Below are 24,363 nucleotides of genomic sequence, written 5' to 3'. Positions count from 1 at the left end.
TTTTAAGATGGTTTAATTCGATTGTTCGATTTTTACAGGCCACGTAATTTAGTAGCTAAGCTGGCAGGATCATGTCAACCCCAGCTTTGCACTTATTAGTCATATGCTCTTTGTCAAATTAATTCATTGTTCTGTGTCTTCATTTTCTCATCATCAAAATGGGCTTCCTTTTAAGTAAGTTGTGGTGAAAATTCAATGAGTCAATCCTGGCACCTGAGAAGAACGCAGTCGATGTTATTACGGTTCCTAAAACAAACAAATAATGTGAAACTATGTAAATAGAAATCAATTTGGTTTTTCTTGCCTTAAAATTAAATAAGAACTCAAAAACACAATTTCATGTTTTACTTGTACTTTCTTGTCAGACATGAGGTGTGATGACAAATTAGGCCCTTAACCTAATGTCCTTCAGGTTCACTTCTGTTGTCACAAATGGCGGGATTTCCTTCTCTTTTATGGCTGAATAATATTCCATTGTGTAGCTACACCACATATTTTTTTTTATCCATTCATCTATTGATGGACACTTAGGTTGTTTACATGCTTTGGCCACTGTGAATAATGCCTCAGTGAACATGGGGGTGCAGATATCTCTTTGAGATCCTGATTTCATTTCCTTTGCATGTATACCCAGAAGTGAGATTCCTGGATCAAACGGATCATATTTCTATTTTTCATTTTTTGAGGAACCTCCATCCTGTTTTCCACTGGGACTGCACCTATTTTACATTCCCACCAACAATGCACAAAGGTCCCCTTTTCTCTACATCCTCTCCAATGTTTGTTCTCTCATCTTTTTGTTAATACAAAAAACAAAAGAGAAGGGCTCTTGCTGTGTACGTGTGAAGGGACTTGCGGGGGTTATGGGTCTTCTCACTGCCTTGCCTGATGTACTTAGTTCAAGTGCAGAAGATATAGTTGCTACGACATAGGATTATGAAAAATAAATGATCCAGAGCCTAAAGGTTTTGCAGAAAAACTGTCAATCTCTAAAATGCTCTATATGTTTTCATGGCAACTACCCTTGTCCTCGCCTTTCTTCCCTTTTCTGTGCTACCTATTTTCAGTGACAAGCCAGAATATGATGCAGCAAAACTAGGAAAAGTCCTCAGTACTTAAAGGGTCAGTAGCCCAGCCAAGTCTTATTGGATGATGGGCAGATTAGGGCACAAGAGTAATTTTTTCCACTAATGCACGTCTTAGAATTATGTGATTTTTAAAATTATATACTACAGAGTAAGGAACATACATGACACAATCCTAATAATCACATAGATGTTTCTTCTCAAAATCCTGCTCTTCCAAAAACACCTGTATTCTAACAGGCTTGATCACATGAATGCTGTGATTTTCATGTCTTATTTTCCAGGTTTTCTTCAATATCATAGTATCTTTGAAGAGAATCTGTGTACCCATGGGGTCATTTTTCAAATTCAGATATACATAGAAACAGATGCTCTCACTTTCTAATTTCTTGAGAACTAAACCTAAGGCTGAGGATATTCTGTTTTGAATAGCTTTTTATGTTTGTTTTTGCATGTGGGTTTTTTGGTGTGTTTTCAGCTGTTTGCAAGTCCATCATTTTATGATTGATTACAAGATGCTTTGTTTCATCATTCTGTAATATCCTCCTGTTTTGACAGCATGATCGCATTTGCATGTCCTATTCAGGGGTTGTGGAGAGATGCCAGTTGCCATGGCGGGGATTCAGATGTCCCCCATCAAATCTAGTCATGAGATGATGATGGCCTTTGAAAAGCCACATGCAAATGTTTATTTTCAAAGGTACAATTGGCTCTTTGTGAAGCATCGGATCACTAGACTGGCTATCTTTTAGATGAATCATCTAATGAGAAGTCTGTTACCATCTAACTTCCCTTTTGGTTTTAACAAACTTCCACTGCCCTCAACCTCAAGCCATTTGGGCCAAGAATCAAAAGCCATATTGTATAATTTTACTGTCCTTTTTAGTTATATAAGTTATATAGGATTATCTTTTTAATTCATCTAATTGGTCTAGATTATGGCCAGAGAGCTTAGGTTTGTTATAGTGTCTTGCCCTGAGTTCAGAAGTTGATTTACACATTTTCCTATGGATCACACATAAGTACACAGATGTTTCTGTGCACGTTAGGGTGACCATTTAGACATCAAGGAAACATCCTCCATATCAGGGCTTTTTCTAAGAATGTGTACCAAATGTTAGTGTGACTTTTTTTTAAATACAGCTCTTTCACATTTTGGAATTCCTTGTCAAATTAAATAAAAAGAAAAATCCATTAAGAAGCCTTTAACAAGGTTTCTTAAAGCCAGAAGTTTGCAAAACTCTTGTCCTGCCATCCTGAATCGTATTAGTTTAAACTATTAAGCTAGTTAGTTTAGGACTTAACTAATAACTAAACTAACAAATTAAGTAGTTTAATCTTTTAACTAACCAACCATTTAAATACACACATATCAGTTTCATAAAATGACCTATTAGCTTCAGCTGACGACTACAGTTTCTTCACCTTCTGTGATTAGCATCTTCCAGGTTTGAGAAATACAGAGGCATCTGGGAAACATAAAATAAAAGGTGCTATGTCCATAAAATACCCTCTTACTTCTGAAAAAGAAAGAAAAGAAACAGAAATGAAAAAAGAAATTCAATTGTGACACATTGTGAGGCTTATGACCACTATGTTTGCCTTTCAGATCCCCAGCTCAAGGGTATAGTGACCAGGTTATATTGCAGGCAAGGCTACTACTTGCAAATGCACCCCGATGGAGCTCTCGATGGAACCAAGGATGACAGCACTAATTCTAGTAAGTGACAACCTCAGGCCACCAGTGAACACAATTGGTAGAAGATACGCTGCTACTTAAATGACTTTTAAAAATACACTTGCAACTATTGGGCTATGTTCATTCATTTTTACAAATGTTACACAATAGAATGCCATTGACAATTTTACTTGGACCACATGGATGGAAATATTCATAGAGCCACAAAAGAAACCTGTCATTTTAAGAGATGTACTAGTTAATCTTTTCAGTTTTTTTTTCCAAACAATTGTCACATCTAGTATTATTGTTACTTTAATATCATTATCATCAAAGTCAAGTAACTACACTAACACATTCAGGTGAAAGTTGATTACATGTTTACTTTGGAAGTTTTATCTTTATTAGGCCTGTACCTTCTTAATGATAACTGGAAATTCAAGAGTTACAAGGATTAGTTGTTTCAAATAATAGAAATGTTATGTTTCAAATAATAAAAATATTATTTTTAAAATTCTTTGTGTTCAACAAGAAAAGATAATATCTTTCTTTATGGAGAGAACATGAAGGCTGTGTGCTTTTAAATGCATTGTACAAATTGTTTATTTGATAAACAATTGGGTCTGTGCTTTTATTTATTTATTTTTAATTAAAAAGCCACCCACTTTCCCTTGTTTTAATGTCTGTCTTCAGTTTACTATTTCTTTATATATAACTTTTCTTTGTATTTTTATTCTGGTGCCTGCCCCTCTTGTTCAATTGTGTTTTCCTTTCCCATTTTCTGTTCATATTGGCCTCTGATTCCCTTTAGTTTAGCACATCAGTTCTAAAATAGACACACTTTTTATTGCTCAGGAGAATTAGTAAAAAGCAGAAATTGATTTTATTAAAAATATTTAATCACATATTACTAGCAGATATGAATCTTTTCATTGATTTATCATTTATCCTTCATATACAGAACATCATTCTCTGGAAAGAAGGATGCTTTGAATACATATAACCAAATTATAGATTCTTCCTGTTTTAAAGTCTAGTAATCAACTGTTGAGAAGCACTGATTCTGAGAGCAGCTAATGATATAGACTGTTTTTGCATTTGGTGTTGCTAAATGAAATATCAATATTTTCCCAGCCATTGTGTTTCTATTTTAGACTTTGGACATCGCCTCATTTTTTATTTTTCTTTCAATTTTAAATATTTTCTTTGTTTATCTACATTCTCCTCCTATTCAATGTTTAATCTTTTCCTCTCTTTGTTTATATTATGTCATCCTTTTGTACTTTAAATTTTTCCCTATCATATTTGTTCATTGATTTTTGTTTGCTTTATTTCCTCTTTTGATTTAGAAAAATAGAAGGTAAAGCAATTCAGATACAGGGAAGAAAGAGAAGACATTTTTATTCATAAGCCTGATATCAAACATTGTGTACTTTTGGGGATTTTGATATTAGGTTGCACTTTTAAAATCATCAGCACTTGACCATCTTTGACCTACGAAAGATGTCAGTTTCTTCTGATTCATGTTAATACATATATATCTGCTCACTTTCCTCTCCCCACTTTTAACTCCTTACCCATTCTTTGACAAAACGCATTCTCTTTTTCTTACATCTTACAGTCATGGGGGTCATGGACTTTAGAGATTCCTAAGTTCTGATGTCTTCAGTGTCCTCTGATTTTCTTCGGCCAGAGTCCAGTAGAGCACGAGAACAAGTTTTCGATAACTATGGTTATGATAAGAGCTATGACACTCTGATTCATTAAACTAGAGGTTGATGCCATCCATTTTGACAAAAGTTTTCAAGAAAGGAAATATACTATATATATATAGTAGGAAATATACTATATATATACTATATATATATATAGTAGGAAATATACTATATATATATATATACTATAGCCGTATGAAAATGCTGCTTACTTCCTGGAAAAATAATTTCCTTCAAACAAATGGTTTTTGAGTTTTTTCCTTACCTTCTCCTTTTGTTTTTGTAATACCAAGCAAATTGGTTATTTTTCATTATGGACTCAATATCGAGTTTAGAAGTGTCAGGTAGACACTGTCTTTTAAAAGCATATTGCTTCACAATTGAGTAAGCAGCACAATATTTCCTAAATTGTGAAAGTACAGATGTAGACGTTATACACACACGTGATTATATCTGGTTATCTGCATAATATTAAACACTAGACTGGAAAGCTGAGATAATAAAAGATACTAGACCTTCTGTTCGTGAATGTATGAGGCTTCTTTCCTCCTATTGTGTAACTGCACCCGAGGAACAAGAATCTCTGGGTGGCTCGTGAAATCCTTTCTAATCCCCTTAGATACTGGTGAGGAACAGTTCTGGGAACCAAGCAGGAACAGGAGCCCCTGTGGACAGGCAAATCGGAACCAAATCAGAGTGACCTCACTAGAGGGATTTCGATTCCTATGCGAAGATCTGGCCCATGGTTTCTTTTCTTACAAGTTACCATTGCATTTTATGTGCCCTTTAAGCCAGTTAGGTTAGTTTCTTTACCATTTCAACATTTGCAAAGACAAAGCAGAACAGAATAAAACAGTCTGAGATAAATGTTTCCTACTCAAAAGGTTATAAAAATTGTATGATTGTAGAATTTAATAAGACTTGGCAGATTGTAGCAGCTTTATAAAAGCAACGGACGGGAATTACTAATTAACTCTACTTTTGTGTACTATCACCATCTTAATTGAAAAACACAGGTTTTTAGGATGAATTTTAAGATATTTTCTTTTCTCTGGTTTATCACAGTAGTCTTTTGCTCCTAGGGAAATGGTTAGGCCTGAAAAGTGTTCTTTAGAAATGGGGGTGAGCGTCAGAGATGCTGGCAGACAGACAGGTCCTCATTAGAGCACTGCCCTTTTTGCTTGAGGAAGGCTATGATGGAATAGTTCACAAACACATTCCATTTTTTTATATTTCTCTGAATACAGAACAAGGATTAGTCATCTATAGATAGGAAAAATAAAGAGAAATAACCTACACGTCACCCTGATGCCATCCCAAAAGTCATCAAATGACAAAACTGAGGCTTGAATCTTCAAATTTTCATGATTTGAGCTCAATAAATAGCCCACTACTAAATATGAGATTACTTAAAACTAGGTAAAGTCAGAACCAACCTGCTCAGCTTCCTTTGTCAAAAAATTTAAATGTGTTGGAAAGGAGAAAGGCCTGCAGGCGAACCTGATACTACTGTCCTCCTAGGCTTAACAGCCTGAGATCTAGAACTATCTGGGCAAGAAAATGGTTGATGATGGATAATTGGTCCTAATAGAGAGGTACTGGAGCAACTCACCTGCTTACCTAGGGTTGCAGGCGCCCTGGAAAGATCTTTCACAAAAGGTAGTGAGTGTCTGGCTTACTTCATCACCACACTCATTTTCCGGGGTGTGTCTCTTTAAAATTCTTAGAGTTTCCCCGTCTATCTACTAAAGGTCAGCATTACCATGACTATGGTATTTGATTAGGGAATGGTTTTCTTCCCCAGTTTGCTTCTGGGGATGCCCCGGGGGTTTTCCTGTGCTCTTAAACTTCTTTGTCCCCATTACCAGATACTGCAAGCAGAAGAGGACTATAGAAATATCCATATGCAATAACTACCGCAAGATCAAAGCCTCACACAAACCAATCCCTCTCACCTTAGAAGTTCCCAACCTGATAACTTCCTGTTTAAAAATGGCCGGTCACGCACAGTGCCCACTCCCCAACAGACCTTAGGAAGCTGGTTCTCACCTTGGCTGTAGGTCAGGGTCATTTGAGGAGCGTTTTTTTAAAAAAATTCGTGATGCCCTAAACCCACTCCCAGAGACTGATTTAATTCCATTGGTCTGGAGTTGGGCATGGCCATCCTATTTTATGAATATGGCTAGTTTTAAAGTGCAGCCAGGATCGAATGAAATTCACTATTATATGGAGACTGGAGTGTTCCACAGAATGAACAAAGCAGCATGGACATCTTCATCATTCTTACTCCCCTAGGTCTTGTGATATTGCTTTATAATGATGTTATATACAAAAAGAGTGAGAAAACGTAATGATGTTGCATTTAATGTGGGTATCTGTGGTTTTGGTTAGCGCCATGGTTCAGTCATGGTCGGCTCTGAATAGGCTTCCACATTACGGTGGTTCTATGGATTCACTTTCTGTTTTCATCCTGTAAATTGTAATAACTATTATTATAATTATTATTCAGGTCACAGCCAAAATCCTGGGCAGGGGGACAGTTTTTTTTTAGTAGAGTCATTTTAGACTATCTTCTATAATTTTACTCTTTCCCATACTGTATTACTTTAGTGAGTTCATAATGCACTTACCTTCTAGAATTATTCCATCTGGCCTCTATCAATTATATGGCACCTACACATACCATTAGGGATGTATGAAGGTTAGAATAATTAAGTTTGAATAGGTTAGGATAGAATAGTTTGCATGGACAGATGTACAATTATGGTTTTCAAAAAAAACTTTTGCACAAAAGTCAGGAATTACCCTATGATTCCCATCCTTTCAAAATATAAGGGAGATGGGACAGTTCAGGTATTATAGAAGACAGTGAAAATGGCCGATGGCTTTCTCCCATGAAGAAGGAATACTGAGAGTTACCATGACAAGAATACTCAATAAATCCACACTCGCGTTTAATATTAAAGAATAGAAATAAGCAAACATAAGCCTTATTCCTCCGTAAGGATATCATAAGCCCCTAGAATCCAACAGAAGACAGTCCAGTGTTAGTTTGCATCGTGAAAGCTAATATCCACCTAATCATATATGCCCCTGAGTGTTCTTGCAGGATAATCTTCTAGGGCCATGGCCTGCCATTTTCCTGTCATCACCTGAGTAGCACAGACATCTTGAGATCTCAAGATCAGTAATATGTAATAATTGGAAGAGAGGGTATAATTTTCCCCTACCCTATTCAGAGAAAACATGTGCCTTGGAATTAAATAGAACACAATTTAGAAAGTCCATTTAAAATTATGTACTGAGTAAACCTATCGACTTAAGTCAAAATTGCCCACATTTTTCAAATTATGTATCTTTTGTAGAATAAACGTGAGAGCCTTAACCTAAGATATTTTACTTGTACATTTACTTCGACATTTTAGTGTTTTCATTGCCTCTTCTGGCCTGGTTCTATTACTTAGAATTAGACTTGAATTAAGAACTTGAATGGGAGCAGATAACCTCCCATAATTAACAGTTATCTTTTAAATGTGTCTCTGATAAAATCTCCAAAATCATCCAGCAGTTACCACCAAGAATGGTGCTAGAATACCCACTACACAGTCACATGTAACCATGGCATGGAAATGCATTATTAAGGATGTTAAGACTTTTTAAAAAAAATCAGTGATAACATTGCTGTCTGCACAGTGTGAAATATATGTAAAAATACATTTTTGTCAATAAGAGAAGAAACAGAACATGGAAACGTGAGTTTTTATCTCTGAAGTGGGTAAAATTGAATACTTTTCCCTCTTTGTTCTCGTTTTCACTCATAGTTTTATGAAATATTAATAAAGAAAATTATCTATGAAATGTGCATGCCATTCAGTCTGATTAGTTCTTTCTAAATTTAGCACATTGGCAGGTGCTCATCATTTCTGGGCTCTGCTGGCATATATCACGTTGGTTCTGCAAGAGTAATTTAGTTTTGGAATTACCTTTTAAACTTCTTGCCTGTCCTACATTGCAGTGATGAAGCAAACCTACTTAAAAGACCAGAATAAACACTCAACTTGGGCTCTTAAAATTCTGCTCTTTCAGAATCTTCGTAGCTTATTTCTCTTGGTGTCAAATGGTGTCAGAGACGGTGATACTCTAATCACGATTACAGGCTTGATGCTAGAATCACAGTTACAGGCTTGATTCTGTTTATTATGCCATCAGTTCTTCAGAATGGTATAGGGAGACTGCTAAGATCTATAAATTGGAGCTCAAGTGCAAATTTTACTTGTAACAGAAACTTCTTAAATAGAGAAATAAAAGTTAATGAACTGGGGGCTTCCCTGGTGGCGCAGCGGTTGCGCGTCCGCCTGCCGATGCAGGGGAACCGGGTTCGCGCCCCGGTCTGGGAGGATCCCACATGCCGCGGAGCGGCTGGGCCCGTGAGCCATGGCCGCTGGGCCTGCGCGTCCGGAGCCTGTGCTCCGCAACGGGAGAGGTCGCAACAGTGAGAGGCCCGCATACAGCAAAAAAAAAAATAAATAAATAAAAAAGTTAATGAACTGGAACTTCTCAGAAGGTTGTAACAAACATAATGTTTCTCAAATAGAACATAAGAAACAGAGAAGAGTGTTGGGGATGCTTTGCTTCTTCCTGCCCTTTGGTGACAGACTGTCTTTCTCTTAACAGCACTGTTCAACCTCATACCAGTGGGACTGCGCGTCGTGGCCATCCAGGGAGTGAAAACAGGGTTGTACATAGCCATGAATGGAGAAGGTTACCTCTACCCATCAGTAAGTAGCATGCCCAAGATGTTGGCCATTCATTCAATGTCTGCAAAGTAGCGAAAGCATCAACCACAAGAATGAGAAAGTTCTGTTCTGTCCCATGACTCTCATTTTTGCTTTAGTATTTGACCTTTACTGCAATGCTGTAGGAGCTATGAATTCATTAGTCATCAAAGGTTGATAATATCAGTGTATCAAGTGGAAGAGTTATATCACCTCTTAAAATTGTGCATCTGCCTATTTTTATATGTCCCAGTTCATAGAAAATTGAGCAGTTTTGAAAGCATTGATATTAATATAATCTTTTTCTACTGTTTAGAACTGTGCTTGTCTTAGGGAGTTTCTTGTAAAAGATTGTTTTATAGAAAGAAACAATAAACGTGAATTCTAAAAAAGTAAATTTAGGAGAGAGTAGTTCTTTTAAAAATGAGAATTCAGATTGAGTAAATGCTTTATTGGGAAAATAATTCTAATATCAAAATGGATATTGCATTTAAATTTAAGCAAGTCTCGGTTTTGTGGTAATGTGTACTAGTAGCTGGGTACCTTCTAGCCTCTTCTGGAATATTTACTGTTTACCAATAACTCATATCCAGATATACTATATCCATTTATTATAATGCAGTTAGAATTCATATCTGTCACAAGGCCAAGCAATAGAGACTTAGATGAAAATACTTCTTTCCACTATCCCTTGAGCAAAAGTGGATAAAATCCTGGAGCCTCAAAGAAAATTCTCTTATTTGGGTTTGCATGTCCTCTTAGTATAAATTCTTTAAAACTCTGTTGTTGTTAAATATCATCATCAAAAAAACCACATGTAAACATACATACATTTTACATACACACACACACACCTAAAACTTAAGCAGAGAAGAAGCATTCTCTGGGGCCTCCCATGCAATGTGATATATTTTCTTCAGCAAATCCGGGAAATCCTGTCAAAGAAGATGCAATGTGAGCTGCAGAGTCCCTTCGTAGTGAGCTGGGAAATGCTCTTGTCATTGGGATCCTCCTCCGCCTTCCCTGAAGGGTGTTCCTGCACACAGACCTGGGCCCTGCATTATGCAAATTGCATTCTGTTTCACAAGATGAATATTCAACATATTGGGAGCAAGAGGAAGCTAGAACTCCCTATCTCCCCTTTAGGAAAAATTCGATTCAGATAAAGATCATTTTCTAGAGGTACCTTATTTCAGATAAAAGTCAGTTTCATTGATTTGACATTTGTTCTGTTAGTTTTGTTTCTTTTACCCGCAAGTAATCTCTGAGATGCCTAAAAATTATTAGATACAGTTTCTGCCATAGCTTCTAGATCTGCTTCTGCTGATGATTTTTATCATGTTGTCCTGTTCAGGTATACGCATTGATGTAGGGGAAATGTAAATGTTTGTTTGACCTTTTTGCTTCTGAGATGCCTTCTGTTTTCTTGTGATGAGGTTTCAGGTGTATGCCGTTTTTCTAAAGGGTAGAGAAGGTCTTCGTGAGTATGTGTCTTAGCTTAAAATCCAAGCACTGGTTCTGTTCAGTGCAGTCTAAGTGGTGCAGCAAGAATAGAGTGAGGACGGAGCTAACTGCCCAGTCCAGTCCTCGGCACCTGAAGTATGGCCTTTCCACCCCAAAATCAGATCTGTGGGCAGCATCTGCCCTAGGATTAGTCCCAGTAACACCGTCAAGCTTTTTATCTGACCCACTGTTTTCTACTCTCACCTTCCAGATTCCTCAGGTACTTGGCTTCTGTGCCTGCCTTTGGTGTCTTGATTCTCTGATTTGCAGATCTTGGTTTTCTCCTCTTCTCATTTTTGACTCTTTGCTCTGAACCCAGGACCTGGTAAGGAGCGCTCTATTCACCCAGCCTTACCCTAAAACGTCCCCTGCCCAGGCCAGGCCCTTAGAATCCTCAGCATCTTGTAGGAAAAGGATTTAGATAAAAATGGAACGCGATTTCCAGTTTTTACTAATAATCTATGGTTAAAGTGCTCTGTTTATTTCAAGGTAATGAAATTTGAACTTCAAATATTTCAGGAAAAAAATGTTTTCCCTCATTCAGTCCTTTATTCCATAATTAGTTTCTGAGAGCCTACTAAAATAATAATCTAGAACAACACAATATAACAATTACTATAATGTGTAATAGTAATAATGGTTAATATGTATCTAGTGCACTCTGCCTAGCACTGTTCTAAGTGCGTTACAGTCTTAGCTCATTTAATTCTCCCAACCAAGTAAGCAAATATTGTTAAAATGATAATATTGATGAACAGAGAGCTTAAGAATCTGTGCAGTCACCCAGGGAGTAGACAGAGAAGACAGGATTTGAGCCTTATTAGTCTGACTCATTAGCTTACATTTTTAACTGTTTCACTGTACTGCTTTCATGCGCCAAACAGTTTTCATAATATGGTCTGGCACCCATTCTAAGAAGAAGTTATAAACACAAGATGATGTAATAAACATCTTTAGAGAATTGTTACCTAGGGAAGAAACTTAATTTCAATTATTAAGAAGTATCATTTGAAATGTAATCTGTTTCCTTTGGAGATTCTCAAATCTTAAAAATTGTAGAAAATGATATTTATCGGAGGAAAGGTTGATATTATATACTGGGTGCTTAATATTCTTAAAATGTATCACATGTAACGTTTGAGCTTAAATTTTTAAAGCCGACGTGGTTAACCCAACTAAGAAGTTTTGAACTAAGTTGAATAACATTTTGAAAAGGAAAACTCCACTCAAGTTAAGATTTAAAGAAAAAAGTTAATGAAGATTGAAGTCCGAGAAACGAAGGAATCTGTTCTAAGCTTATGCCCACTTTAAAAAGATCAAATTAGACTAGTGTCTGATATGAGACCGCTTTTATTGAGGATCTATAAATTTAGAATGTAGGCAATAAAATACTCAGATCATTCAAAGTGAGTTCCATTAAATGAAAGTCACACTAGGGATCTGACCTGGAGTGAATATTCCTCTATTTGTATTTCAGGAAGTAACTCTCATAATCCCTTGCCATCCAAATAAAGATGTTTAATTTGTCAGATAATTCCACCTCAGGGGGATGAAAGAAGGTATCTTGACTGAGATGTAAATAATCACATTTCCGATGCTGAAGGCACTTGTTCCCTGTGGAATCTCTTCTTCGACATGACAAGAGTCATTTCTTTTGTGGTCATAATGATTGTAATATGTTTCTTGAAGATGCGTCTCAAGAGATTTGATGTTAGATACAAACAGTTTGCTTGAAGATAGAATGCAGGCTGCATGGTCACAGAACAGAAACTGACAAGGAAATACTTTTTTAAAGAATTAGTTTAAAATGATATTTAGGAAAAATGCATGTTGACCAACTACAAACTATTTACAGTGCGCTTGTATTTCTGTGCCCAGGGAGTGATGTGTGAGTTCTTTGCTCATCCCTGATAGCCATCTTGTCTCTGAATAGCATCTCTGGACATCCATCCTCAGGAAACTGGTCACTATTTTTCTCAGTGCTGGTGGGGTACCCTAGCCATGCCTCCCAGTGTTCTGATTTTCTTTAGGTACCAGGCAGTACATGAGATTAATCATGTAATCTGAGCTACAGTGACTGTCACTGGCCATCACTATCCATTGCAGGTGAGCCCGGGGCCTCAGTGGCATCTGATGACTGCTCATCTTGGGGACCAGCCTTTTGTTCTCTGATGGGACCCCTGGGAGCCGGGAGGCAAAACTATAACTGAGCAGGTTTCCATTCATTTGGCTACACGGAGGTGCCCCTTCCATTTTTCATCTTTCATTCTTCATCTCTCTGAATGGGTCAATTTCTTTATCTTAAAAAGTATATTAAATTTGAGATGATTGGTAATGTCTTTGTTATTCTAAGAATCTATGACTCTATATGCATGTTTTTCTGCACAAACAATATCTAACACCTTTTGCGAATGTATATATGTGTGTTGTGTGTGTGTATGTGTATATATATGTATCATTTGTGTGTATCTAGTTTGTGTGTGTTTCAGTGGAATTACACATTGTGCCTGAATTACACACACATTTATGTACATGATTACAGTTCTGATCAGAGTGTTTCTATTTCTTTGTATGAAATGTTAAATAATAGTTTTAAAATTTACACCTATTCTAAAGGTTTACTTACCATGCTGCATAGATATTTCTTTTTTTATCAAGTTTTCCTATGGTCTCTTCCACATTATGACTCAGTTGGATATATCATCCAGGCTCAAAATGGTTATTATCCTTTCTTGGTATTTTGGCTCAGATAATTTCTAGTAATAAGAAAGCAAGTATAGTGCTTCAGTTAATTTCTCTCCAGCATTCATGTAGTTCCTATGACCCTGAATACTGATGGACAGGATATGATTGATTTATGACAAAGGCAAGAATGCCGTCATTCTACTTAAGGTCACTTACCAGAAGGATAAAACAATTTAGAAACAAAAGCAAATGGTAGACTACATATAACTAATTTTAAGTCGTCTTTGGACAAAAGGAAAATAGGAAACATCCTCTTCTTCTACTGTTAGGTTGATAGCAGGCAATAAAAATAAATAAATAGACGCTCAGGCTATCCAAGTTCCAGCGCCATTTTATGGAATTTGGAGGAAGGAAATAAGGTGGAGATGGAGAAGATACCTAATAGGAAGAAGAGAGAAAAAAGAGAAGTGAAAAGAAAAGGAGATAATAAATCAGCAGTAGGAAGATGCATTAGGCAGCACTGGGGAAAAGGGGGAGAAAAGAAAGAGAATGAAGGGAGGGTGGGAAAAGGAAACGACCAAGGGAAGAAAATGGGGAAGATACATCACAAGGAGGGGAGAGAGGGCAGGTCATACCTTCACTCCCTCCATCACATTCCCGGAATCCACCTGACTCCTGGCTCCAGCCTCCCACTATGGGGTGGAGAAAACAAAATCCTCCTTCTAGAAGCACAGTCTGGAGTTTCCAATCACACCTAAAATATTTTTTCTTCTCTATCGCCATAACCACTTTCACCTATTTCCCCTTCCAGAATGGTAGCTATGCCTGGTTAGTATTGTAGCCGTATTTAACTTCCAAAGGATTATAGCTGTAAGAACTAGTGGAAAGAGGTGAGTGGCGGTGTGAAAGCCATTGCAGTAGCCCAGGTGAGGGACGCTGAGTGTATTCAGTGGAATATTATCACCCTAAAGAAAGAAAGAAACCTGCCATTTTCAACAACATGGATGAACCTGGAGGGCATTGTACTAAGTAAGATAAGCCAGACACGTAAAGAAAAACGCTGCATGATCTTACTCATGGAACCTAAACAAGTCAAATACATAGAAGCAGAGACTTGAACTGTAGTTGCCAGGAGCAAGAAGGTAGGGGAATGGGGGAATAAAAGAAAAAGAAAGAAAAAAGAGCAAATTAAATAGAAATTGCAAACGTGTTTTGTTTGGACAGACTGTGTGTGTGTGTGTGTGTGTGTGTGTGTGCGCACACACACACACACACACACACACACACTGTGATCTGAATGCTTTTAGGTTGGGCAAGTACTCTACAGTCTACAGTTTGGCCACAATGACAACTACTCCTTTTTTTTTTTTTAATTTTTATTGGAGTATAGTTGATATACAATGTCGTATTAGTTTCAGGTGTATGGCAAAGTGAATCAGTTATACATAAACATATATCCACTCTTTCTTTTAGATTTTTTTCCCATCTAGGCCATTATAGAGTACTGAGTAGAGTTCCCTGTGCTATACAGTAGGTCCTTATTAGTTAATCTATTTTATATATAATAGTGTGTATATGTCAATCCCAATCTCCCAATGTATCCCTCCTCCCACTTTATCCCCGGTAACCATAAGTTTGTTTTCTACATCTGTGACTCTACTTCTGTTTTGTAAATAAGTTCATTTCCAAGGGAAGACACTATATACACAGTAACTTTGTTTCTACACACATGTTACCTTTGTTTCTGGGCCTAGAGACACTGGTGTTGGCAGCCCGGGAATACAGGGACTGGAAAGGATGAGAGATATTTGAAGTGTTTCTTGGGGAGTTATGGGAAGAACTCTGCAGTTGTCTGGGTAGGGGAGGTGACAGAATCACGGCTCACTCTGGTATGATTAACTCAGAACCTGGTGAGCTGTTATGCTTCCCTTGAAGAAAACAAAACCCAGAAGGAGGAGGGAGCCTGGGTGGAGGAAGATGCTGCATTCAGTTTTGGAACCAGCATTTCCAGGTGGGTTATAATCCCACTGCTGGGAGTTGATTCATGTATCCTGGAAGAATCACATCAAAGGGCTGTCTTAAGAATGGTTTGCAGATGGAGAAAGAACTGTTCTGTGACGGATGGCGATTGTTTTCCTTTTCCTGCTGAATGTCAGACAAAGATGAAGAAATGGGGTCAACAGCATCTGCATGGATGAAGTTAGATATTAGAAAGACCATTATTAAGTATCATGACTTCTTGAAAAAGCTTTCTAATATATTTTGCTTGATTTCTAAATATACAGAATCGATAGAGGCAATTTTGGACACCGGGTAGTAGAGCAGAGGACTGGCTGAGTAAATTCATAACTTGTGCCTTTATAAAAATGATGCTAATAATATGGGAACACAGTATCAGGCCTTTGGATATTCTTATAGTGATTCGCAATCCTCATTATACAGAAGACTTACTCAGATAGCATTGTAAATATCCAGATCCCAGGACATTAACCTAAAAGGTTCCCATTCAGTGAGTTCGATATGCCTCAAAATCAGAATTTTGAATATGTGTCCCAGGCATTTCTGACACATGTGCCTGAAGGAGTACCCCCTGATAAACAAGGGTCTGCATCACTGTCTCAGGAGCTGTGACTCTGAGATGACATGATTTTATATTTACCATTGCTTTATGATTATTGTTATTGTTGTTATTTGCAAATTCATGGTCCAGTTCAGGCCCCTTTGAAGTAAGCATAATGACGTGACCATAAGTAGTGTTCACCCTTCCCACTGATCAAATGAGCTGGCCTTTGAGGAACTGCACAGAGAAAAGTCCCGCTGTGGTCACTGCTCAATCTGGAAAGAATAGGACCAGAAATGTGTCCTTGAGCATCAAGATAATACAGGGAAAGACAGGAATTTTGCTGAGACTTGAGAAAATGAAGTAAGAGAAATAGAAACAACGGCATTGAATTTGCAACTAGTAACAGCTGGTTTGCAAACTTGAAAGAAGACTCGTCTTTACCATGTAAAAAGCTCAGGGGTTCTCCCTGAGATGATCAGCCTGGGGCCAGCGCGCTCTGCTGACCTGAAGGGCTGGTTCAGAACCAGGACATCCTGTCAGAGCAGGTTTTCAATGACATCGAAGCTGGGTTGCTTCAGAAGTGAACTCTTTTTAGGAATTTTTTTAAAAAATTACTTATAAAATAAATATATCTGTACTTAATAAATTGTGTATTTTTCCTAAGCCTCTGTTTCCTCGGAGACAAGTTTGTTTTCCTCTAAGCAGGACCTTCCCACACAAGTCCCATTTCTGGAACAAAGGAGGCCTCCTCCTGTCCTAGACGATCAGCAGTTTCCTGATGCTTGGAGCTTCTTTTCCGGGTCCTGTGAAGAGAGTGGGGTGATCCCATGTGGGCCCACCGTTATATAAATTTCTTTTTTTTTGTTTTTGTTTTGTTTTGTTTTGTGGTATGCGGGCCTTCCTCTGTTGTGGCCTCTCCCGTTGCGGAGCACAGGCTCCGGACGCGCAGGCCCAGCGGCCATGGCTCACGGGCCCAGCCGCTCCGCGGCATGTGGGATCCTCCCGGACCGGGGCACGAACCCGCGTCCCCTGCATCGGCAGGCGGACGCGCAACCACTGCGCCACCAGGGAAGCCCTAAATTTCTTAACTTTAGCAAAGCCCCCACACCTCACAAAACTTAAACACATATGTCTGATAACAAGAGTGCAAGAAATATATAGAAGATCATCTCTGCTCAGTATAATTGTTCAACACTTAAATATAGGCTGAAGAATCAAGCACTCTGTAGAGATGTGTATAATCATAAATTCATTTATTTGCTCATTCAAATCAACCAGTATTATTGTATGCCTTCCACTGACAGCTATTGTGCTGTATGTGCTGGAGCTTCAAAGGTACGTGAAAAATTCCCGATTTACAAACAAACAAACCAACCAACAACCAAAACCCTCTGAAGTCCAATAGATATGAGGAAATCATTCAGAGGGCATCTTGACGAGGTGAATTCTAAGAGCCTTTTCTCCTCTTTTCTCCGAACCTGTGATTCCATGGTTATGTTTGTACATTTCCTGTCACTCCTTTGATAGTGATGGATACGTAGGATGTCTTCAGTCTGTGGTTCTTGATTGCTTCTTGCTACGGTGGTATCAGTTTCACCAGCAAATTTTATGAATCTATTCCTAGGGTGCCCTCCTTGTTCATGCTATTTATTATGCATGCCACTTATCTTTTTTCCCCACAAAAAAACATTAAGCATCAGCAAAGAAGATGGGCGTCTGTTAGTTTCTCGAGTTAGCATTGCAGAAAAGCACTTATTTACACATTTCCTTTCCTGAAAGGGCATGATAAACCCACCGAGGCAGAACTCGGATATACAATGTCTGCCTCTGTAACACGGTCATATTTACATTAATGGGTGAGTGGTAATGCTGCCTTCACCTTAAAAAATAATCTCAAGGCAAAAAAGTAAACCCTGATTTCTAGTACATTGTCGCTACCACTTGAACAATTTAAAGCAAGAGCATGAATAATGATAATTAGAGAAAGGACTTCATTGTTTCTGTATGTTCATAAATGATATACTTGTAGTGTCAAAGAAAAAATATCATTGCATTTTGCAATTTTATCCTACTTTAGGGTGAAAACTATAAAATACTGTAGATAGTAACAAAATTTAGGTTAGATCTAAATGTTTCAATTTTTTAAAAACCTGTATTTGTAGAGGGTGGATGGTAGATGGTGAAAGGAATGTGTAAGGAATTTCAAACACTACCTGAAAAATTGAGTCCTAAATCAATAGATAATATTTGAGAATGAACTATCTCTTTGTTTTCATTCTCCACACCATGAAAACACTTTTGCAAAAAAACCCTAAATACATAAATGCTAAGAAGGCCGATATACCATATAATGAATGACAAATCAGCTCTAACATTAAAGCAGTAATTAATACTTCTAAAATTGGGGGAAAATTGTGATTCTTTACAAAATTGTTTGTGTATGTGGAACGCCTCCTTATTGAAATTGTATACACCATCCACGCAGGTGAAGTTGAAGGGGTTTGTTTCTGATTCCATATTTTACTTTTAGAGAATTCTTTCTATTTCTGGGAATGGGGTTGTATGTAAGCTACTTGCCAGGGTCTCTGAGAACCCATGAGCCATGAGTTCATGGTGGGCTCTGAACAGAAATTGGGTGTTTCTCTTAGTTTCGTCAACGCAGCCCATTTCTTAGTAACTTACATTCCATTTCTTAGTTACTGGGAATTAATAAGAAATATTATTTAAAAAATAATTCATAAAAATATGACTCATTTTTTTTCCAGCGAAACTACTATAGTTACCATTACTGAAAAACCAAATTGGCTGTTTTTCTTCACATTATTTACTAAAATTGGAAAAATTGTTCCTATAGTGAAAACTATATTGTTCACATATAGTTTTTATATATGTGAACTCCATACATTTTAACTTTGAATTATTTCTCTATATTATGGAAAGGTGTTTTGTGCTCTGGGCTACTTAGGGTTTCACTGAATGTTGGCTGTTTGTCTTAAGATAATGTATTCAATTTGGATTGCAAGTTCGTGGAAAGGTACATAGTGTACTTCTGAGTAAGGACATAGCAGATCTCTTGAGAGTTTTATTTAGAGTTAGATATTGGTTTTAAGATCTGACAACTACATGAAATGAAGAGATGAGTCACTTGTTAATAGGTACATCCCAACCCATGCAACAGCATCATAACTGGTTGTTATTTGCTGTCCCAGCAGAGAAAGATACTGAATGGGAACGAGATATTTTTGCGAGGCTTTGGAATCGCTACATCTCTGACAAGATGGAGATATTTTATTTGGTTATTAATCCTGGATCCAGGGCACTATTTAGCAGAAATAGTTATTTGGACAAACAGGAAACATTATTCTACTTTACTCTTATGCTGGTACAAATAGTACCGAAAGGTACTAGCCTGACATATGGTGCATATTGGTTTATATCATGAGAGGAGGAGCTTGCATCCATGTCATGCAAGAAATTAGCTGTGAATGCCTTTCGCAAGGGCATAATGACAAAGGGTTGACCTTCACTGACTCCCCATTTGTGATAACTTCTCCAGTTAACTCATCTGTCTCTCAACTCTGAACCCTTTATAACACTGTTTCCACTCTCTAAACCTGAGGCTGAGTGCATAAGAGATCCAGATCCTTGTCATGGCAAATTATTTTCCCTTAAGAGCTGCATATTTATTGTGGTATGGAAACAACTGTATTTATTAGGAGGCATGTAAAATGCTCACAATGCAAAGGCGCACATTCATTTGCAGGCGCCTCCTCTGCAATCACTACTTATTACTCATATTATTTTTGCTATTGTGTTAAATGGTAAAAAAAAAATTATGTAACTTCAGAAGAAATAATGGCACCTACTGCATTATTCATTATTTAAATATCGCCATTTAACATTTTGCTTTCTGTCCTATAACAATCAATTAATGTTATCAGTAGAAGCAATGGAAAAAAAATTTTGTATTAAGAACTTGCAATTTAGATAACTCTACTTACCACATACCCAACTCCTACATTGGTTTTATTCCAATTTCAGTTAGAATTCTATGTTTCTTGCAATATTAATAACAGAAAAAATCAACTTTCAAACTGTTCAAAAGTTCTCTAGACAACTTTTACCTGGGGACGAGGTAACAGGCATTCTCTTAATGGCCATGGAGAAATAAACTCTAACGTGAAATATCATAATATCATAATATAAAGGAGGAAATTATTAAGAAATTGTTTCACAGGTACCATAAATGGGTTAACTATTTTTCTAATGCAGTTTGAGTCCTTTACAAGACTGTTTTTATAGACTTAGCAAAGCCAAATGTACACCCAGGAGAAATAGCAGTGAGCCTTTAATTTAAAATTACATTATGTGAGAATGCTTGTACATTGAAATGGGTAGACAGAAGAATTGCCTTGGGCAGTAGTTCCCTTGTGTTTATCTAAAAAAATCAAATAACACCTTGTAGGAATTTGAATGCAAAGTTCTTATTAATTTTTATGCATCATTTATGCAATAACAATAACCAAAAAAAGGGAAAAGGAACCATGTCAGGAATACGTGATTGTGTCAGACTTTGGTTCTCTGAGCCCTGAAAACCAGTCCTGATTTTATTATTTTATTCCTGATGGTCAGTCTTTGGGACCAGTTAGAAATTCCTCAGACTTGTTAAACCATTAACTACCAGGACTAAAATGCCATGTTATTTAAATTTTTAATGAATAATAACTTCATTAGACATTATGTTCCTAATGTGCCTAGGGAAAACTATGGAATTGTGGTACATTGTAGCGCTTCATTTCAATTATTTAATATTCCAGTCATTTGCTTAACAAGAGACTTTGCCCAAGGCTTTGCTGAGACACTGACTATCTGGCAAATTACTGTGTACTAATTGATCCAATGATGGCATGTTACAATTACCTTAACCATTCTGCTCAATACTTAATTGTATTTTCTGTTGATGTCAGTGTTCTACCTAGAAGCATTTTGTCCTTTAAAATAATTTTTTCCTATGGAAAAAAAGTGGTAGAAATGCATTATCGGTTACTGGAGAGGTTTTTACATTTGAGGCTGTAACGGTGAGAACAGCAAGGTAAAGAGGTAGAAACATAAGGCCCAAGTCCTGGAAATGTAGAGACTGCAAAGCCCCAGAGTTTTATGTATTAATGAACTAATCTGGTTAATCCCACTTCAAAGTGAGTTTTGCAAGGATAACTCAATAATCTTTAGGGATGACTGCATCATACCTGAGTATGTTACCACAGGCGAAAAATAGAATTATTGTACTGGGGGCGCTGTGTGTGTGTGTAGTGTGTGTGTGTGTGTGTTTGTGTCTAGCTGTTCTATAACCACAAACTACTAACACATACTCTTTTCCTACACGATGAAAAGGGTACACACATAGAAATTAGTATTCTGATATGTAAATGTGGGTGTTTTCTCTTAGTTCTCATCTAGCCATTTTTCTGAATACTCACTGTGAAGTCCTATGAACATAAAATCAATCTTTATGGATAGTGTATAGAATTTATAATTCACAAATCCAGTTATTTTTAGTTCTTCAAAGAGTTCTTCGGGCTCCCCTGGTGGCACAGTGGTTGAGAGTCCGCCTGCCGACGCAGGGGACACGGGTTCGTGCCCCGGTCCGGGAGGATCCCACGTGCCGCGGAGCGGCTGGGCCCGTGAGCCGTGGCCGCTGAGCCTGCGCGTCCGGAGCCTGTGCTCCGCAGCGGGAGAGGCCGCAACGGTGAGGGTCCCGCGTACTGCAATTAAAAAAAAAAAAAAAAAAAAAAAAAAGAGTTCTTCTTTTAATTCTTCTTCTACAACTCATTTCTTAGATGGACAACAGAGTGGGATTGGTAGGTGGACGTGTATAATAGGAGGAGAAAATACCCAGTTCAGAAGACTAACTGAGGGCTGTCAATGCCACCAGCACTAATTGAAGCATTTGGGCCCTCTTGGTGACTCTGAGAATTCTGAATGACTTTTTATAACATAATGATGACATTTGAAACGCTCTCCAAGAAATAGATGGAACACTCAATCCTGTTTTCTTTGATCTTCAGATATTGTGATTATGTTCTGGCAGAATTATGGCAACTAATTACGTGAGGTCAGCAAACATCGCCATGCCTATCACAGACACAGCACGAACAAGTCGGAACTTCCCCAGCTGTGTGGTTGGCCTGGTGGGCACAGTGCCAGCAGCAACATTCTCTCTCTGACATTTCTTCTGCCGCAGAGAGATCCCAGTGTGGAAGCACTGGGTTAGCAGGGAAAGAGGGGGGCGTGCTTCCTCTTCTCTGCTTATGTCCCAGGATCTCTCTTCAAAATTTTAAAAAGACTAAAATTATGATACCTGCAAAGGGCATTTATATTGATCCATCAGTGTATGTACATACTTGTCATCACCTCAAATAAAGATTACACTTAGGGGCTTCCCTGGTGTTGCAGTGGTTGAGAGCCTGCCTGCCGATGCAGGGGGCGCGGGTTCGAGCCCCGGTCCGGGAAGATCTCACGTGCCGCGGAGCGGCTGGGCCCGTGAGCCACGGCCGCTGAGCCTGCGCGTCCGGAGCCTGTGCTCCGCAACGGGAGAGGCCACAACAGTGAGAGGCTCGCATACAGCAAAGAAAAAAAAAAAGATTACACTTAAGTACATGGTTCTTCAGATTAGTGCTCACACAGTGTCAATTCTTGTAAGAGATCTGCAAATATACTGGTTTTCTAAGTTTCATAAAGTCTAATGAGTTTTAAAGAGAAATGAAATAACCTTTCTGAGGTCATTTTCCAATTATTAAAGCAACAAGCTCGTAGGAAGGAAAATCTGGAGCTTTGGGGTAAAAATATTTCCTTTTCTCTTCTTTTTTTTTTTTTTAAGGATTTACAGCTCAGTTCACTTCATTGGTAGCCCTCAGGGTTTCTTTATCTCATGCCTACAACTGTTATTACTATCCTTCTCTTAATGTCACATTGCTTTCACACTGTCACTGAAATGACCTAGAAACAATCCCATGAAAGTAGATCCCAAAAAATAACATTTCCATGGCATCTTTTTATGTCCTAAAACTAGATTAAATGTCAATACAGTATAATAAGTATGTAATAAAAATAAACAGTTTATGCATGATTCTAAGGGGAACTTGTTACTGATTTTTAAATTTCTTTCCTTGAAAACTAAATTCATTCATTCTGTGGGTTTTACAGTTTTAAACACAGAATATAACTTCATTTGGGTCATGATTTTAGGAAAACTTTCATTTCAATCTGCAGTAATATGTATCCTGTGTCATATTCTTAAGAGGGCCATTTTATCACCTTATTTGGAAAAGACAAACTTAATTTCTTGGAAAGATACACATGATTACAATGTGTGTCATTACATTGATGATTTTGAAAATATATTTTATTTAATTGTGATACATTTCTGCGTCTCCTAACAGTGATCATCTGTTGGAGAATTAACCATATTCCTATTCATATTCGAATGAAAGAAATAACACCATCGCAAGGAAAATACTAGCACTCAGGGTGCTGATATGTATATATTAGGAGAAAAACATTTCATCCGTATTTAGCTGTGAGGTTGGTTTCAGTGTATTTTCCATTTAGCAGTTGTAATTCTGTCATAATGAAGAAGTATATAATTGTTTTAGCCTATTTAATGTATGTGTAACAACCAAGGATATTTCTGGATATCCAGATTGCCAAGATGAATGAAACGTTAATGTTTTCTTTGTAAAAGATACTGAAAAAAAATTAAAGGGAAGAACATGTCCTTGGTTCAGCTCTACTGCCTTCAAGTTTGAAGGGGGCTCCCAGATAATAATATTTCAGTCCATTTCCATTTTCATTCTTGCTAAGACCCTTGATAAGGTTGCTTGTCAGATACTTAGTCTTTGTACAGGTTTCTACTTTTATATCCTTCATTATTGATTCTCCAGATGCTGATAAATTTTTTAAATAATCATAATATTTACAGGAGAAATAAGGCACTACTTTGGCTTATGTATATTTATATCATTCTTCTTGGACCATATAGTTTATTTTTAGTATCCTTTTTTTAATCTTTTACTTTTGTCTTAGGTATCATGACAGCACCAGTAATGAACTGTGCACACTGGCAAATAAATTAGACACAACTCCTATTAGATCAAGCTGCTGTCCACAGAATCGTAAGGGAGCGGCACAGAGCACTATAGGGAAATGCCGAAAAGACACGCGTGGTGGCATGCTGACCAGATTACTGGCACGTTGATGGGATACGTCCACTATCCGTGCTGTTTTATCATTATACACTGACCTCTGCCGCATGAGGGACAGTCAGGACACTTTGCACTGGAGTTCAAAGCTTTCTGCCAAC

The 24,363-nt window shown here is 37.6% G+C and overlaps 1 protein-coding gene across 5 annotated transcripts in view; it reads left to right on the top strand.

Annotated features, from left to right (window-relative positions):
• The window catches only part of FGF14 (fibroblast growth factor 14), a 662,452-nt gene that overhangs the window by 515,729 nt on the left and 122,360 nt on the right, over positions 1–24,363 (top strand). For 4 of the 5 annotated variants that reach the window (XM_024123178.2, XM_024123177.2, XM_028497736.2 and 1 more), the window contains exons 2-3: positions 2,695–2,805; positions 9,153–9,256. In XM_024123178.2, coding sequence (XP_023978946.1) covers positions 2,695–2,805; positions 9,153–9,256 — 215 coding nt within the window. The remainder of the gene's footprint in view (positions 1–2,694; positions 2,806–9,152; positions 9,257–24,363) is intronic. The other variant, XM_024123179.2, reaches the window with a different exon arrangement.

The sequence above is a fragment of the Physeter macrocephalus genome, chromosome 13, assembly GCF_002837175.3.
Source record: "Physeter macrocephalus isolate SW-GA chromosome 13, ASM283717v5, whole genome shotgun sequence".
In the NCBI taxonomy this organism is placed as follows: Eukaryota; Metazoa; Chordata; class Mammalia; order Artiodactyla; family Physeteridae; genus Physeter; species Physeter macrocephalus.
This window is presented reverse-complemented; position numbering and strand designations above follow the sequence as displayed.